Genomic DNA, 18,484 nt, shown 5'->3' on the forward strand with positions numbered 1-18,484 from the left:
TTAGGCAACTGATTTTATTTTTCTATTGCAGGGGTTATAAATTCATCAGGGTGCAGTTGGTCAGACAATTATTGTTATATTTACAGCAGACTGCTAAAGATCCTAGAGCGCAGTCTTGTCATTGGGAGGGATTACATCAATCGGTAATTCCAGACGTGGGGAGATCTCGGTTCTACGTTTCTAGGTTCTACATTTTTGACTCCAGAAACTATTTGATATCATTGATAGCTCAAAGTTTGTTTTTCTTTTTTCTTTCTCCGCTTTGATTGGTCACATAACAGGAAGACGGGCAATGCTGTTCTGTTAGGCGATGGTATGAATTTGACGGCGTATCAACCTCTCTACTGGAGAAACACTGCAATAACTTAGATAACCATGTTTAGTTTTGAGTTGTCAGAAGAGCACTTTGAGTTTGTGTAAGGCTTTATCTTACAGTAGTAAAATAAGGAGTAGTGTAGTCTTTTTATTTTACGTACTTTTTTTTTTTTTGCAGATGAAGTGAAAAGAGCTGTCACTCTGGACAGGGAAGTTGCCAAAAAAACGGGTTCTGGTTTACAGGACTACCGCTTATGTGGGTCAAAGGTTACGTTGGCAGGATGGCATTGTTGATGCAACAGAGAGGTCAATTTACCTGCTACGATGCAAAAAAAGGATCTTCAATCAAGATTTGACATTGAAAGTGTGATTTAGTCCAGGACTAGGCTTAAGCTGGCTCTAGATGTTTTTCTAAGGCTCTGTTCAGATACCGTGGCTACAGACACCTTACTGGTTCACATTCTCCCAGGCTATTCATCCAGTTTGACTGTAACACTATGCCTAACCTTAATTACACCCTTAAACCGCACCATAACCTCAAGCCTAACAAGAACCAATCATAAATCTACATTGTATCTAACCATAACTTTAACCATAAACACAACCATGTCCTTAGTTACTGTTGGGCTTGCAAATACTGTACCGTTGACTAACACTATATTTAACATTCAAGGTCAGATGGAAGTTTAGTTACATATTTATTACCTTAAACGTTTTTGCTTTAGTGTTGACATCATGGTTGTCATTGAAATAATATTATGTCTTGCCTCATAAAACCACACAATCCTTATTTTAAAGCTTATAAACTTAACTTATAATACATGCCATTTAGCTGACGCTTTTGTCCAAAGCGTTGTATTACTATAAATGTAATTATAATTTAATTATATTACTATAATAAGGCGTAATATTGACTTATGCTCATGGGCGTGCATAGAGTTGTGTGCCTTTGTGGATATTATTTTGTAACTATTTAGGGGACTCCTTGTAGCTCAAGAGCACCCCCAGAGGCAAATCTTCTACAGTATTACTTTAACCCTTCACACTAACCTCACTCCTAAGGAAGTGCCGATATAGTAAAGTTAGCATAGTAATAGTTCTATTGGACGAATAGTGAACAATATGGAGGAATACGCGTTGGTACCTGTAGCCACTGGTGGTTTTTAATCATGTTGGATGGGGTCACATTTAATCATGTTGGATGGGGTCACATTTCACACATTTTTATTATATTCATATTCCGGTGCTAGCCAAACCGACTTTGCCAAAAAATGATTTGAACCCCTGACCCTTGTAACACTAGCTGAAATAAACAAGTGTTTAACCCTCACACAGAAATCAATGATCAGGTATTTTGGAGGACAATGTGTGAGTACATTTCTGCAACCTTATAGGTTTGTTATTGTATTTAGAAGGCAAAACTCAACACTGTCTTGTATTTAAATGTAACTTATTTAGACAGTGTTCTTTTGTCTCTTATTGGGTTTGTGTTGATGAATAAAAAAAACTCAAAGGCCACTCTGTCTTCTCCAGTGCAGTGTCTTTCCACTTTCTTTTTTCTTTTCTTTTTTAGCTCTGTCATGCCTAATTGTAATTGACAAAAAGTATGGATGTGATCAGTGAAAGTAAGCAGAACGAGCATCAACATGAAAAAGGAGAAATCTTCAACTTAATCTTCAACTTATATGTTTATAGGGAAACTATGTCACACACTTCAATATACACACACTGAACACATTATTAGGAACACTATAGTAATACTGGGTTGGGCCTCCCTTTGCTCTCAAAACAGCCTCAATTCTTCGTAACATTATTTCCACAATATGTTGGAAACATTCCTTTGAGATTCTGGTCCATGATGACATGATTCCATCATGCAATTCCTGCAGATATTTCAGGTGCACATTCATGCTGTGAATCTCCCGTTCTACCACATCCCAAAGGTGTTCTATTGGATTCAGATCCGGTGACTGGGAAGGACACTGAAGAACACTGAACTCATTTGTCATGTTCATGAAACCAGTTAGAGACAATTTTTGCCTTGTGTCATGGTGCGTTATCATGCTGGAAGTAGCCATTAGAAGACGGGTAAATTGTGGCCATGAAGGGATGCGCATGGTCAGAAACAATACTCAAACAGGTTGTGGAATTCAAGCAATAGTTGATTGGTATTAACGGCCCAAATTGTGTCAAGAAAACATTCCCCTCACAGGTGCAGGTGTTCCTATTAAAGTGTTCAGTGAGTAAACAGCACAAGACTGGAGACTGGTTTGAAGGAGGTATTTCTCCAGAATGTTCTAAGTTAATAAATGATAAAGATTGATCATAATGGCTTATGTCATATTTTATATATATATTTTACATAATTATTTTAAGTCATATTTTTGATTTTAAGTCATATTTTCAAGTTTTGAGAATAACAGAATAAACTGAACCAAATATATATAATAATATATTTTTTATTTTATTTAATCAGCATCTTTGAGCCCTGGAAAAACGCTATATAAATACAATGAATTGTTATTATTATTATTATTATTATTATTAATTTGTAAAATAATATAGAATATATGATATTTAGGCAAAAACATCAAACAAACATCCCTCAAAAGTGACGTAAGCCATTATTTTAAGGTGACGATAGTTAAAACATCTGGGGGGGTTTCAGGTTTCACAAGTGTTTCCAGTAACTGCAAATGATTTACTTGAAAGCAGATGGAATGGGAAAGGAAGAACATATGATGAAATAGGAAATACGTTTTGAAATTAAGTTCTGTTTTGGAACTGAAACTTGCAGACACCTTGCAGTTTTCATTTCCCTTAAAGATATTATGAAAGCTGCAGTTCTCTTCACCAAGAACACAAACCAACACCTTTCAAATGGAGCTGTTACTCTGTCTCTTGGGTGAGTTTCTTTCAGGCAAATTTAAGTGCTTCAAATCAAGCAACATTCAATAGGTAGCAGTGATCATGATTTGCATTCGCTTAAGGTGATGTGTTTTATCTTTCAGTTGCTTCAACACTACCACACTGGACTATGCCAGGTATGTGATCATGTCATTATTCAGATATTCAAAGCCAGCTACATAACACTGCTTTATATGTATTACTGTATGTAATGCTAACATATGTATTACTGGATGTAATGCTAACATATGTATTAATGTATGTAATGCTAACATATGTATTACTGGATGTAATGCATACATATGTATTAATGTATGTAATGCTAACATATATATTATGTAATGCTAATGTTAGCATTACATACAGTAATACATATAAAGCAGTGTTATGTAGCCGGCATCATATTATGATGATGTAATGATGTAAATCGCCCATGCTTGTAACCTTGAACTATACTGAGGAGACTGAAGAGACCCATCTCTTCAGTCTACACCTTAACTGTCCCTCTTAAAGACCTTTTCATCCCCTCTAACCCCCTGTACTGTTTCTGCTGAGACATCTACTACCCCCTGTACGGTTTCTCCTGAGACATCTACTACCCCCCTGTACTGTTTCTCCTGAGACATCTACTGCCCCCCCTGTACTGTTTCTCCAGTGTCATAAAAAAGAAAAATCATCCTTCTTCTAGCACACGACTGCCAATGGCCTGAGCATAGATTACTTTTTCCTGGATAGATTATTCACTTACTTACTTAAGTGAGCCAAATGTATTTGTTGTTAGTCACTTTGGATAAATGGCAAAAATGTAAATGTTAATGCCTCCTTTGTGCTGTTGTAGTTGATTGTGATAATGTCTGTCTGCACGAGCTTAGCAATACCATCTCCAATACATAGCCCCATACAAGACTTCATTGAATGGCTGAGTATCCCGCCAACATTTCCTGCAATAGATGGACTGCTAAAAGGATAAATATCACATATAGACAACATCATTTCAGTTTCTGATGCACTGTATTCTGCATATCGTCACCTTCTTAAAATAATGGCTTACGTCATTTTTGAGGAAAATTATGTTTTTGCCTAAATGATCATATTATTCTAGATTTGGTTCAGTTTATTCTGTTTTTCACAAAACTTGAAATTATGACTTATGCTACGCCATTATTTTAAGAAGGGTGACGATATTACAGTTGTCCTCAACGGTGTTGAGGCAAGGTGTAACTACGGATTCTAGAGAGTTTATTCAGTACATGTACATGTTCTGTATCCTTTACCTACTAAAACATAAAAGTGAAAAGCCTATAAATAACCCCTCCTTCCCCCCTCTCCCCACACACACCAGAACCCAGCAGTGACATCGTTGCTGTGATTGAGCTGGCCAGCGGGGGATCCCGGGTCTTCTCTGGGGAGAGAGTCCAGTTCAAGTGCAGCGTTCCCGGGCGCGAGTCGACCAACTGGCGCTACCGTTGGTTCCACGGGGCGGAGCTGCTGGTGGAGTTTGAGTCGTACACCGTGTGGAAGGCCCGTCCAGACCACAGCGGGGACTACCACTGCCAGGGGGTGAGGGACACAGACAGGGGCCCCCTGGAGACACAGCGCAGCCTGCCCCTCTTCATAGACGTGGACGGTAAGTACCGGCTTGGGTGGGCAAGGTAGTAGCAAGGCGTAAATAGATCTACTCGTAGTAGTTGCCTTCGGAGAAAATCTCCAGAGAAATGTGGGGGGGGGTGGGGGGGGGTCGCAAGGCCGGTGGTGGCTAAGGGCAGCGCTAATTAGATAGACATAGTATATGGACCGACAGTAAATGCAAATATGAGATTAACGACATTAATGACATTCAATCCCGCCCTGGAATATCAACAATTCAGAAAAAATGGGTGGGCAAGAAGACGCATGTTTGGGTTGGCACCCTTAACATATCATGGCATGACATCCCTCTTTTCTCTCTCTCTCACTCACACACACACACACACACACACACACACACATACATACACACACACATCCTTCCTGTCGATCTGTTTCTATCCCAATAAAAATGCCCTAATTTATTTTTATTTTTTTTAACCTTTGGGTTGTGTTCATGTTTGCCCCCCGATCCTTGGTGTTCCCGGTCTAATTAGACCGGTCTGATTAACTGCTTCATATCTCCAAAACTACATGGTCAAATTTGCTAAATTTGGTACCTGGTGAAAGCTGAGACCTGTGAGATGTTAAAAAATGAACATAGATATGACCAAATTACTGTAATGTGACTAAATACACAGTAGACATTTGATATTTCATTTCCGTTTTTGAGAATTTCAAATAAGAAGGCCAGTTACACCCTGAAACTCTATATATCTCTGCCAAACAACACATTGGATCAGTTCTTCAACATCTCAACATATACTGTGCAAAATTTGATGAGAGCATCTCTCTCCCTCTGGTTGACACCAGCGCAGGGGGAAGTTCAGGCTTGTTCTTCCTCACTGTCCCCACCATGGTGAGCTTGCGTTTCAACAGCTCCTGACCAAGCGCATATGAGGTGAAAAAGTTATCACATGTGATATTATGCCCCTTGAGACCGGCTGTCATGTCCAGCACAACACGCATGCTCTGGTTTTTTTCTGGCCTTCCATCAACAGGTTTTCCCGTGTAGACCTGCATATTCCAGGCATAGCTGCTCCTGGCATCACATGCTGCCCAGATCTTGATTCCATACTTGCCTGGTTTGCTTGGGATGTACTGCTTGAAGGGACAGCGACCTCTGAAACAGACCAGGCGCTCGTCAACTGTCACCTCAGGGCCTGGATTGTACATCAGTGGTAGGCGCTCCACCCACCTGTCCCAAACGTTCCTGATGGCAGCCAGTTTGTCATTTCGCCAGCGGGCAGGTCTTGTATCTCTGTTATCAAATCGGATAACTCTCGACGGGACATGAAACTGCTGTAATGACATAGTGGACCGGAATATAGGCCTCCCGCACTCCGCATCCCACAGACTCTTTGTAGCCTCATTGTTTGACCGATATACTCCTGCTAGAATCAACAGACCTACAGTATGTAGGCTTGAAGGTCTACCTGGTCCAGTGCTTTCCATGTGTCCCCAAACACACGCCTCCCCTCCAGGTTTGTCATGTCCAGTACAATTTCCTCAATGGACTCTGGTAAAAACAGTTGGAAGCTGGACTTGATGTCATCCACACGAGATGTAGCATACCGCGTTGGTCCTGGTGTCATCCTTATGATGTTTTCCACATCCTGGGAGGATGAATACCAGAGCAAGTTGCCACCCTTGGACTGGAATGTCACCTCAGGTGCCTGTTCTTCAGGTGCCTCTTCCACAGGGGCCTCTTCCTCAGGGGCCTCTTCCTCGCCGTCTGTCTCATAACATTCTGGATCGAAGTCAGGATCGGTGTTGTCTTCCAATTCTGAGACATCCTCCTCTATCTCTGGTTCAACTTCAATCTCCTCTTCATCTGGTTAAAAAATTCGGTCGAGAGCCTCTCTGACAGATAATGTTGTTACTCATTGTGTTCACAGAGTGAATTCAGAGCAAAGCACAAATAAAGCTTTATATAGGGGGTCTGTGAGAGTTTAGTCTGGAAGGTGTGGTTCACGTGGGGGGATGGGCATATAAGCACGGGAAAGAGAAGGGTTCCCATAACAAACACCTGTTTCATTTGATACATTTCATAAGCACGGGAAAGAGAAGGGTTCCCATAACAAACACCTGTTTCGTTTGATACATTTCAGTGTTTGTTATGGGAACCCTTCTCTTTCCCGTGCTTATGTGTCCATCAGAACCATACCTTCCAGAGTTATGGGAACCCTTCTCTTTCACCCCAGGTGAACCACACCTTCCAGACTAAACAATGTTTAGTCTGGAAGGTCTGGTTCGGATGGGCAAATAAGCACGGGAAAGAGAAGGGTTCCCATAACAAACACCTAATTGTTTAGTTTGAAATGTGTCAAACTTTATATATGAGGTATTTGAACAGGTCTGATGCATCCTGGAATGTTGTAGCTTGTTACAACTTGTGTTATCCATTAATTTCCTATGGCGGTCATTTTTGACCGGGAACACCACCGATGTTACAAAGTTGACTAAAACCTCAAAATTCAATGCCAGTGATTAGTCAGCAATTTTATATGTTCAAATGCCTAGTGTGGAGGATATCATAAGGCCTTGAGGCAATCAAATGAAAAACACAATATTTATGATTGATGAAAGTTGCTCTCGGTCAGATTTGACCGGGAACACAACCGGAGGGTTTTAAAAAGCATCCGGGCTTCTGTAGATCACCCCCTCTGCCCTGCTCACAGGTGGGTGGGTCATCCTGCAGGCCACGCCCCCGCTCGTGCTGATTGGCGAGTCGGTCACGCTGACCTGCCGTGTCCGTGGCTACAGACCGGATCAGGTGATCCTCTACAAGGACGGGGCGGAGCTTAAGACCGTCTCAGACCCGCAGGTGCTTTTGACCGTCCTCACCCTAGAGGATCGCGGGTCTTATTGGTGCAGGGCGACCTGGGTGGAGCGATCATCCGTCCAGCACTCTGCGGTGTCATCGGCCACTCGGCTGTCCGTCGAAGGTGAGATTTTTCCTCTGTTGGTGGATTGTCGTTTTGGCTTTGTGAAGATTTCAGCTAATGTTGATGTAATGTCCACATTGTCGAGGATTAAATCTAGTCAGGACACTTTTACTCACTGCCAAAGAATTCCGAAAGACACCTAGGCCAGTTTCACAGACAAGCCTAGTCCTGGGGGGGGGGGGGGTTCCATCAACATTGTGTAAGGCGATCAACTTCTCCAGAATCGATTTAATTGAGTCGTCACTTACAAGCGAGTTCGTTTAATCTCAACGAGACGTCCTTGATATCACTTCTTAAGATGATATGATCCAATCAAATATTAGGCACCACTACTGAACTGTTCATTAAGATAATATTTATTCAAGCACATCAGCAAGCAATAATAGTTCATTTCCATGGAAAAGTGTCTCATCTAGTTTCACCTCTGCAGGCCCGTCTCAGCTAGCCGTCAACAAGTTAACTGCAGTGGCTCCACCAAACAAGAGTCCCTCTCACCTTCGTACATAGTCCTTTATACATTTGATTTAACATTTTGGGCTGGGTGATGCCTCCCCCCCTCTATCTGGTAGTTTTCCAATTGTCAGCACAAATCCGTTGCAGCTGCAGCAAGTCTTCTCGTTAGCATTGGCCTTCAATTCCTCTTCTGTGTGGGTGCGAGAGTGTACTGTGTGTTATCAGCTTGAGTGTCCTGCTAGCCTCTCGTTCTCATGGTGATATCGTACTTTGTATGAGCAGAGCATTGTGTCAGTGTCCTTATCAGAATGTCTTGTTATCAGAATGTCTTGTGAAAACACAACTATTGAAGTTACACAGTAATATTAGGATTCGATTTACAAGTTAAAATATAGTATTAGAAGAATAGACTTATCATTAATCATTAGTTATGAAAGTATAAAATCAGTACAGAAAAATAGAATATTATAACAGCAGGTGTAAAATGGTTGTTAGCACATAGGTAAAAATAAGTAATTTACAGGCAGTTTGAATCATAAAACGTTCTTTTAGTCAGGAGCTTGTATTCTTCTTGTCGCTCAAAAACAGAACCTCTCTTTTGGCTTTGCGTGACCTTCCTATTGTTCTCAACTGACCTCAGTCACATATTATTTAAATGAGCACATAGCACATGATTTATCACTTCTAGTTATTTTAATACAAATTCCCAACAAATGCTAAAGGATTTTATTTATTTATTTTATCTCGTGAGATTTATCAGAATCCTGGATTTTCCTTTCGCGACGTCGATGGAATAGCCCCCTGGACTGCAAATTGCCATTGAAAGTGTGAATTAGTCCAAGACTAGGCTTAAGCCTTGTCTGTGAACCCGGCCCCTGCATTTTTGGTGAATAAAGTCACCCGTGGCGCTCTAGAATGTGGCCAGTGTGTTAGTACCAGTGAAGGAAGGTGGAGTTCGAAAGACTCACCCTTATGATATACCATGCATGACAATGAGCCCGTCCTCCGATGTCTACCTCCACCAGCCTCCACTGGTCAATGCTAAGGCTCTTGTCGCCAGGGGTGGTCCAGTGGTCTGTACATATGCTCATGTCTGCATGGGTTCGAATCCGGCCCATGCCCTGCTGACATGCCCTCTCTCTCTCCCTTCTTCTCCTTACTTTCCTGTCTGTCTTCACTGTATTTGTCCAATAAAATGAAAAATATGAGTGGGACTGCCCCACTCAGAAAAAAGTACTAATGCTCTTAATTAATCCTGTTTCTGCAGAGCCGGTGAGCGAGCCGCACCTGAAGATCCAGACCCAGGACGTCAAATGGCTGCTGCTTACCTGTCAGGTCCGGATGACCGCTCGCAAGCCCGCTCCGACCGTCAACTACTACTTCTACCAGGACGGGGAGCTGCTGGCGCCCAGTACCGACCAGGACCACTTCCGGGTGGAGCGGTCTCCGGGGAAGTACCAGTGCAGAACCAGAGTACCTGACCTGGGCGCGGAGAAGTGGAGTGAGCCGACGCCTTACGGGCCAGTTGGCCGCTCCCGAAGGTCCAGATCTGCGCCGGCGGCGTCCTAGGGGCGAGCCAGACGTCACGGGAGCAGAAAGGGACGCAGTCACTCTCGCCGTCTCGGCGATCCAAAGCTGAGCTGTTTTGTTTTCAACAGGGACACATTAGGGAACATCTCCATCTCTGTCTGTCCGGCCCAGAGCCTCGGCCACCACAGCAGCATCTGTCCTAGCCGCCAACCCCTGTCCAGCCTACTGAGGGAACAGAGGGAACCAAACCCCAACTAGCCCCAACAACACTCCATCCAAGGCCCCTTGTCCTCACGGATTCCTCTGGTGATTTTCCAGACACACTGGATCATTTTGCTGCTGGATCATAACAGGGTCATGAATGGAACTTAATTAGAAGATTCTGGAAGAGCCATTGAGACACTGGTACATTTCTCTGGCACATTTCTCTCCATTTGGCATTTAGCAGACGGGACATTCAACAACAGGACACCTGAGAGAAATGTGCCAGAGAAATGTACCAGTGTCTCAATGGCTCTTCCAGAATCTTCTAATTAAGTTCCATTCATAGCTTAGCCTCCGGAACAGACTACAACTATGTTTGAAAATACAACTCCTTGACTTCTTTGTTTGTTTCGCAATGTACTTTATAATAACATTTACATATGAATCAAAACTTTTTAATTACACAATTAATACAGTGCCATATTCACCTGTATGTAATGTTATGAATGGTAGTGTTTACTGCATCTGTACAACTGATTGTCAGTTCAAAGCAAATCAATGCATTTCATTTGTAAAAATCTACCGCTTGATTTTATTTCAAAAGTGTATGAAAGCTCATTCTCAAAATATGTCATATTAAATACTGTTTACTGATTCATTTAGCCTACACTGGGAAACAATTATTAGGGTTAGGGTTAGGTACTAAACAGTGTCAGTGTTTACATTTACAGCAGGCTATCTTTCTAACAGATTTACGGAATAGAAAAGGTTCACAGAGTAACTCTCTACTTATCTTAAAAGGCAAAATGAGGCTCTCATTTCTCACAGTTAAATACAGATATGATTGCAGTGCAGGGGAGGCTGCTGAAGGTAGAAATCAGAGGACAGGCTCTCATTGGGATGCACACGTGTTTGATACCGTTCCTCGTTTCATCCCATGCATTACAGTAAGCCCGTCCTCTGATTTCTACCTCCATCAGCCTCCGCTGGGAGGTTGGAGTGTGGTATACTAGAAAGAAAGGAAGGTTCCTGGGCTTGTCCCAGTGCAATAACCTTTAAAGAACCCCTTTTTGTTTTTCTGCCTGGTATCAGAAACATGTGTGACAGCAGCTGGTGAAACAGGGAACAAGTCGCCAATCAATCAAAATGTTCTGACTTATATTCTGAAAACTTTAAATATATTTCAGTGTTGTTGAAAATCAATGACACACTCTCAAAAACATTGCAATGCAACGGATTCAGTGAGTAATCCCCACTACTCCACCCCCACTAGTAATACCACTAACTTGGTAGTAGTGGGGATTACTCACCGAATCCATTGCATTGCAATGTTTTGGCTTGACTAGAGAGTGTGTCATTGATTTTCCAAAATGCTGAAATGTATTTACATTTTTCAGAATAAAAGTCCAAACGGTCCGTCTGTTGGCGACTTGGTTCCCGGTTTCACCAGCTGCAGTCACATTTCTACATGGCACCAAAGAGTGGGTCCTTAGAAGGGTTCCACTACGGGGACTGAAGAACCAGAAGAACCCCAGGTAGAACCTTCATGGCAGACCTGATTCCAAATAGTATTTTAAATCATTTCAAATAAGCTGTGCTTTTTTTTCAGTTTGCTTGGCAAATCAATGGAACAGTCTCAAAAGTGCAAATCACGCCCATCTAGCACTGCAGGCAGGTTCCAGCAAACGCTCCTAGTATTTGAACGTTTTTTTGGTTGTTTAGTTTTTTGGACCCAGGTCTGCCCCCTGCTGGGTTTGTAGAAGCAGTACATTGAGAGATGAGTGTTGCAACAGAGATAAGGTACAGGATACATTACAGTCACAGTCGAGGCAGGAGAGTGGTAGGTAGGTAGGTAGGGTCTAGAACCCAGTGTCAGGGCGTGTCTGAGTAGAGCAGGAGGGTGGTAGGTAGGTAGGTAGGTAGGGTCTAGAACCCAGTGTCAGGGCGTGTCTTATAGAGCAGGAGTAGGTAGGTAGGGTCTAAACCCTAGTCAGGGTGTGTCTGAGTAGAGGAGGAGAGTGGTAGGTAGGTAGGTAGATAGGTAGATAGGGTCTAGAACCCAGTATCAGGGTGTGTCTGAGTAGAGGAGGGTGGTAGGTAGGTAGGTAGATAGGTAGGGTCTAGAACCCAGTATCAGGGTGTGTCTGAGTAGAGGAGGGTGGTAGGTAGGTAGGTAGGGTCTAAACCCCAGTCAGGGTGTGTCTGAATAGAGCATGAGGATGGTAGGTAGGTAGGTAGGTAGGGTCTAGAACCCAGTATCAGGGTGTGTCTGAGTAGAGCAGGAGGGTGGTAGGTAGGTAGGTAGGTAGGTAGGGTCTAGACCCCCGTGTCAGGGCGTGTCTGAGTAGAGCAGGAACCCCGAGAAGGTGCTGTCGTCCTCGCTGCTGGCGTAAGCCCCGTTCCAGTCCCTCAGCGTCTCCATCCACACCTGGTCCCCCGCCGCCAGCTGCAGCAGCACCACGGCGGACGCCTGGTCGATGTCCTGGCCGTACAGGGAGTCGCGCGTCCGCAGGCGCCGCGCCCCGTTCACCACCAGGGCGGCGCGCAGGGGCCGGTTGCGCACAGTGAACTGGTAGGAGAAGACGTAGACGCCGGCATGGGCGCAGGCGAAGCTGCTGGAGGAGACGTTGTAGTGGCCCTCCCCGTTGTAGAAGATCTTGTCGAAGCGGACGGGGAAGCCTGAGGGCGGGAAGGACTTGCTGGGCGACAGGCCCACGCTGAAGGCCGAGCGTTTCTGGGCCGACCCGCCATCGCCCTTGGCTCCTTTCATCCCCCGGGGGCCGCGGTCGCCCCTCATCCCGGGGGGCCCTCTGTCGCCCTTGGGCCCGAACATCCCCCTCCCTCCCTGGTGACCGGGCGGCCCTCGACCCCCGGGATCTCCCCGGGATCCGGGATGTCCCGGAGGACCCTGGTTGCCCGCCGCGCCGGGGGGGCCCTGCTTGCCGTCCAACCCGGGAAAGCCCAGCCCTCCCGGGGCGCCAGGAGGCCCGGGGTCCCCTGGACCGCCCTTCTGTCCTCGGTCCCCGAAGTTTCCACACTCCCCTTTGTCCCCCTTTTCCCCCATCGGACCTTGCACCCCGGCCAGCCCTGGGGGTCCCGCCGGCCCCTCTTTCCCAGGTTCCCCTCTCTCACCCTTAGTCCCGTTCTGGCTGGGGTCCCCCTTCTCCCCTCGCCCACCTCTGACCCCGGGGAGCCCTGTGCCTCCTTGCTCACCTTTGGAGCCAGGTCCACCTGTGGGGTTGGGGGAGCACAGTACCAGAGGACACTTATTATTATTATTATTATTATTATTATTATTATTATTATTATTAGGAACAGATATTATTGGTCCAAGTGGGACTATGTTTAAAAAAAAATGTAATTTCTAAATGGTGTAACCAATCTGAAAAAAGACAACATTAAATAAAAGCTGAGAATCTCTACTTTAACCTTGTCGTAATTGTTTGATTTCAAATCCAAACTGTTGGAAGTATAGAGCTAAAAGAAGACAAAATGCTTCCTCTTTCCAGTACTTTTGGAGGGCATTATAGGTAGAGACATCATATCTGAACAGTGTGCTTTTCTTATCCCTGTGTGTGTGTTGGCAGTTTTGATATGATGCTGCGAGGCTTCTGAGGAGGAGCTGAGGGCGTGTTTTGAAACAACCGACTGGGGGATGTTCCAGAGAGTCCACGGGGAGGACATAGATGGTCTGCTAGACTGTGTCACAGACTATATCAAGTTCTGCGAGGAGAGCATCGTCCCCATTAAAAAGGTACGGTGCTTTCCTAACAACAAGCCGTGGATAAATGGGAACATCAAGAACCTTCTGAAAAGGAAGAGGAGGCTGTTTAAGGCAGGGGACACTGAGGGAGCCAGGGCCACTCAGAAGGAGGTGAAGAAGGAGCTGAGAGCAGCCAAAGAGGAATACAGGAGGAAATTGGAGGGCGGGCTAGTGGCCCACAGCTCCAAGGAGGTGTGGAAGGGTTTCAAGAAGATCACGGGCCACAAGCAGCCACATACTGTGGTGGAGGGGACCCGAGAGCAGGCGGATGACCTGAACTGCTTCTTTAACAGGTTTGACCAACCATCCCCCTGTCACCCCCCACAGCCCCCGACCCTCTCCTCCCCTCTCCAATGTACCGCACCCCTGGCAACAGTAGCCCCCACTCCCCCTGACCCCCTCACACCCCAGCAGCAATTGCCTCCCCTTACCAACACCAGGAGCCAGGGAGCATGCTTCACACCTGGAGACACCGGTACTCACAGCTTTATAACATCTGAGCAGGTGAGAAGGCAGCTCTCCAGGGTGAATGTGAACAAGTCCAGAGGTCCAGACAACATCAACCCCAGGGTTCTGAAGGTGTGTGCTGGAGAGCTGGCGGACACATTCCAACATCTCTTCAGTCTATCTCTAAGACTGAGGAGGGTGCCACAGCTCTGGAAGACCTCTTGCATCGTCCCAGTGCCAAAGAAGGGACGGCCCAGCACCCCAAACGACTACAGACCTGTCGCCCTGACACCACAGGTCATGAAGATCCTGGAGAGGCTAGTGCTGCAACACCTTAAGCCCCAGGTGAAGGACTTCCTGGACCCCCGGCAGTTTGCATACCAGGAGAGCATGGGGGTGGAGGATGCCATCATTTACATGCTGCACAGGGCCTACACACACCTGGAGAGGCCACAGAGCATGGTGAGGACCATGTTCTTCGACTTCTCCAGTGCATTTAACACTATCAAGCCATCACTGCTGGCTGACAAACTAGCAGTGATGTGTGTGGAGGACTCCCTGACGGCTTGGATCCACAACTACCTCACAGACAGGCGTCAGTATGTGAGACTGCAGGGCTGTCAGTCTGAGGTGGTGGTGTGCAACACCGGTGCCCCCCAGGGAACTGTTCTGTCACCCTTTCTCTTCACCCTCTATACCTCCGACTTCCAGTTTAGCTCCGACCAGTGCCACCTGCAGAAGTTTTCGGATGACTCCTCTATCGTCGGTTACATCACAGATGACAGGGATGAGGAGTACAGGGCCCTGGTGGAGAGCTTTGTGCAGTGGTGCGACACCAACTACCTTTTGCTTAACACCAGCAAAACAAAGGAGTTGGGGGTGGATTTTAGGAGGAAGAGAAGGACCCCAGCCCCCATCACCATCAAGGGGGTGGAAGTCGAGAGGGTGGACTCCTACAGGTACCTGGGAGTACAAATTAATAACAAACTGGACTGGACTGACAACACCGAGGCTCTTCTCAGGAAAGGGCAGAGCAGACTGTTTTTCCTGAGAAGGCTGAGGTCTTTCGGTGTCTGCAACAAGCTGCTGCAAATGTTTTATCAGTCGGTGGTTGCCAGCGTTCTGTTCTTCGCCGTGGCCTGCTGGGGTGGAAACATCTGTGCCAGGGATGCTGCGAAGCTAAACAAACTGGTGAAGAAGGCCAGCTCTGTGGTGGGGACCGGGCTGGACAGCCTAGAGGTGGTGGCAGAACAGAGGATGGGGAAAAAACTGGCGGCCATGCTGGCCAATCCCTCCCACCCGATGTACTGCGAGCTGGCGGGGATGAGGAGCAAGTTCAGCCACAGATTTGTTCTCCCCCGTCAAAGTACAAAAAGATTTGGACAGTCCTTTGTTCCAGCTGCACTCCGACTCTACAACCAGGCCCTGCAGGGTGGGGGAGACCTGGAGCTGGAACTTTTGGAACTTTTTACTTATTGAGCCTGCACTGTTTTGTGTATTTTATTGAATGTTTTCTGTTTTCTGTACTGAATGTTTTCTGCCCTAACTGAGCTGTTTGACAACAAAATTTCCCCATTGGGGACAATAAAGGTTTTCAATCAATCAATCAATTTGTCACCTCTCTCTCCTTGTTTCCCCGGTGATCCCGGAGCTCCTGCCATTCCAGGGTTTCCTTGAAAACCTCTCTCCCCTGGAACATGGACACAGACATCTCAATCAATAATATGAACAAAATCAATACCAACATAGTATAGGTGATGACCTCTACAGGATCAGGGGGGTATTCCATCAACCTCACGAAAGGAAAATCCAGGCTTATTCTGATAAGTCTCCCGAGAGTTATCAAAAATAAGCCTAGATTTTCCTTTAGAGACGTTGATGGAATAACACCCTGGTAAGAAGAACTCTATTTATGAAGTGTTGTTTTTATGTTCTGTCTTCACCTTTCTCTCCTTTAAATCCCATGGTTCCGTTTGAGCCCGCCGGTCCAGGTAATCCCCTGGGTCCTAACTCCCCCCTTTCTCCGGGTGGACCTTGGAGAAAATACAGTTGCGTGACAGTGTCAGTGACAGACCGGGGTTAAAATAGTATTTGAATTCATTCCAAATGCTTAGCTGTGCTTGACTGAGTTTGCCTGGCACGATGGAACCAATGGAATAGTCCCAAAAGTACGAACGTTGTCCATCTGGAGGTATTTCAAACACTTTTTGACCCAGGCCTGATACCTGATATTCTAAATCATCTCATCCCCCAGAAACCAACTTTAGCTACCCCACCGAGAATTACTTGTATTTGTTTACACAAGTAAGCCACTTTGTAGATAAAAACAAATAATACTAGGTGGGGTAGCTAAAGTTGGTTTCTGGGGGATGAGATGATTTAGAATATATATATATATATATATATATATATATATATGTTACGGTACATGTGGGAATACGGTACATGTGGGAAAACTAGGGTTAGGGGTAGGGTTAAGGTTAGGGTTAGGGTTAGACATACCAGCATGTACCGAGTCACCCTAGCACCTAACCCTAACCCTAATCCCACATGTACCGTAACATGTATATATGTGTGTGTGTGTGTGTGTGTGTGTGTGTGCGCGAAAAACAGCAACAAATGAAAAAATAAGAAAAATATGTCTCTACCTGGTAACCCTCTGTCCCCCTTCTCCCCGTGGGGCCCTTTCTCAGGCGGACAGCACTCGCAAAAATTAAAGTAACACTCGTTGTAATCCAGGGTGTAATTATCATGTCCAACGCCAGGGGGCCCTGTGCTCTCAGTGTAGTAGTCCAGGTAGGCGTCACTGGGGTAAGTGGTGCTGTCTGTGGTTGCCGGCGGGTATGGCTCCATGGGAGGCGCCAGTGTCTTGACTGTTTTGGAGATACTGGTGGTCAGAGATGGGCGCATGGTGGTCTGTGGCTGCTCACGGAAAGGCATTGGCTTCTTGGTGTATTTGGGCCACGGTGTGGCTTTAGACGACACGCTGGTTACTGTGAGTGCTACCACTGCTAAAGCCAAGAAGAAGGCTGGGTGATGGGAGAGTGTCCTCATGATTGTCTGAGATCTGAGGATGGAGAAAAATAAACATGTAATGTCATGTGTGTCGGACTGGGTGGTGAGCAGCACTGGCGCCCCCCAGGGAACAGTTCTGGCTCCCTTCCTCTTCTCCCTCTATACCTCCCCTTCCTCTTCTCCCTCTATACCTCCCCTTCCTCTTCACCCTCTATACCTCCCCTTCCTCTTCACCCTCTATACCTCCCCTTCCTCTTCTCCCTCTCTACCTCAGACTTCCTCTTCACCCTCTATACCTCCCCTTCCTCTTCACCCTCTATACCTCAGACTTCCTCTTCACCCTCTATACCTCATACTTCCTCTTCACCCTCTATACCTCAGACTTCCTCTTCTCCCTCTATACCTCCCCTTCCTCTTCTCCCTCTATACCTCAGACTTCCTCTTCTCCCTCTATACCTCCCCTTCCTCTTCACCCTCTATACCTCAGACTTCCCCTTCTCCCTCTATACCTCCCCTTCCTCTTCTCCCTCTATACCTCCCCTTCCTCTTCACCCTCTATACCTCCCCTTCCTCTTCACTCTCTATACCTCCCCTTCCTCTCCTCCCTCTATACCTCAGACTTCCTCTTCACCCTCCATACCTCAGACTTCCTCCTCTCCCTCTCTACCTCAGGCTTCAGGCACAACAGAGACACTTGCCATCTGCAGAGGTTCTCGGACAGTTTTGTTGAGTGGTGTGAGCAGAACCACATGCTACTCAACTCAATCAGCAAGACAAAGGAGATGGTGGTGGACTTAAAGAGGCCTAGGTTCCCCCTGTCTCCTGTTTCCATCCAGGGAGAGGACGTGGAGGTGATCCAGAGCCAAGTCCCTGAGGATGCACCTGGACAATAAACTGGACTGGACCGGGTAACACAGATGTCCTGTACAAGAGGGGCGGGGCCAGAGCCAGCTTTATTTCCTGAGGAGGCTCAGGTCATTTGCCGTGTGCAGGGCCATGCTGAACATGTCCTACCAGTCAGTGGTGGCCAGTGCAGTGCTGTATGCAGTGGTATTCTGGGGGGGGGGCAGCATCAAGAAAGGTGACACCAAGAGGCTGAACAAGAAAGCTGGTTCAGTTCTCGGTGTCACCCTGGACACTGTGGAAGAGGTGGCCAATAGGAGGACAAGGACCATACTCCTGGCCATCGTGGACAATCGCTCGCATCCCCTACATGACACTATAGCAGAGCAGAGAAGCTTGCCGCTTCTTATTACTGTACAATTCCTCCTCCGGC

General features: G+C 46.1%; 2 protein-coding genes across 2 annotated transcripts; one reads left to right on the plus strand and one right to left on the minus strand.

Moving 5' to 3' along the window:
• Nucleotides 1–3,050: 3,050 nt before the first annotated feature.
• Nucleotides 3,051–10,630, plus strand: LOC308158725 (high affinity immunoglobulin epsilon receptor subunit alpha-like). The gene is made up of 5 exons (XM_080532417.1): nucleotides 3,051–3,220; nucleotides 3,327–3,359; nucleotides 4,565–4,849; nucleotides 7,530–7,796; nucleotides 9,517–10,630. Exons 1-5 carry the CDS (start codon nucleotides 3,196–3,198, stop codon nucleotides 9,816–9,818), a joined length of 912 nt encoding a protein of 303 aa, XP_080388543.1. The 5' UTR covers nucleotides 3,051–3,195; the 3' UTR covers nucleotides 9,819–10,630.
• Nucleotides 10,631–12,312: 1,682 nt separating this feature from the next.
• On the minus strand, nucleotides 12,313–17,247 carry otol1b (otolin 1b; the record flags this gene model as incomplete). Its single annotated transcript, XM_080531644.1, has 4 exons — nucleotides 12,313–13,214; nucleotides 15,812–15,883; nucleotides 16,137–16,226; nucleotides 16,842–17,247. 4 exons carry the CDS (start codon nucleotides 17,245–17,247, stop codon nucleotides 12,313–12,315), a joined length of 1,470 nt encoding a protein of 489 aa, XP_080387770.1.
• Between the last annotated feature and the right edge of the window lie 1,237 nt (nucleotides 17,248–18,484).

This window comes from Nansenia antarctica (genome assembly GCF_963989245.1).
Source record: "Nansenia antarctica genome assembly, chromosome: 5".
NCBI lineage: Eukaryota > Metazoa > Chordata > Actinopteri > Argentiniformes > Microstomatidae > Nansenia > Nansenia antarctica.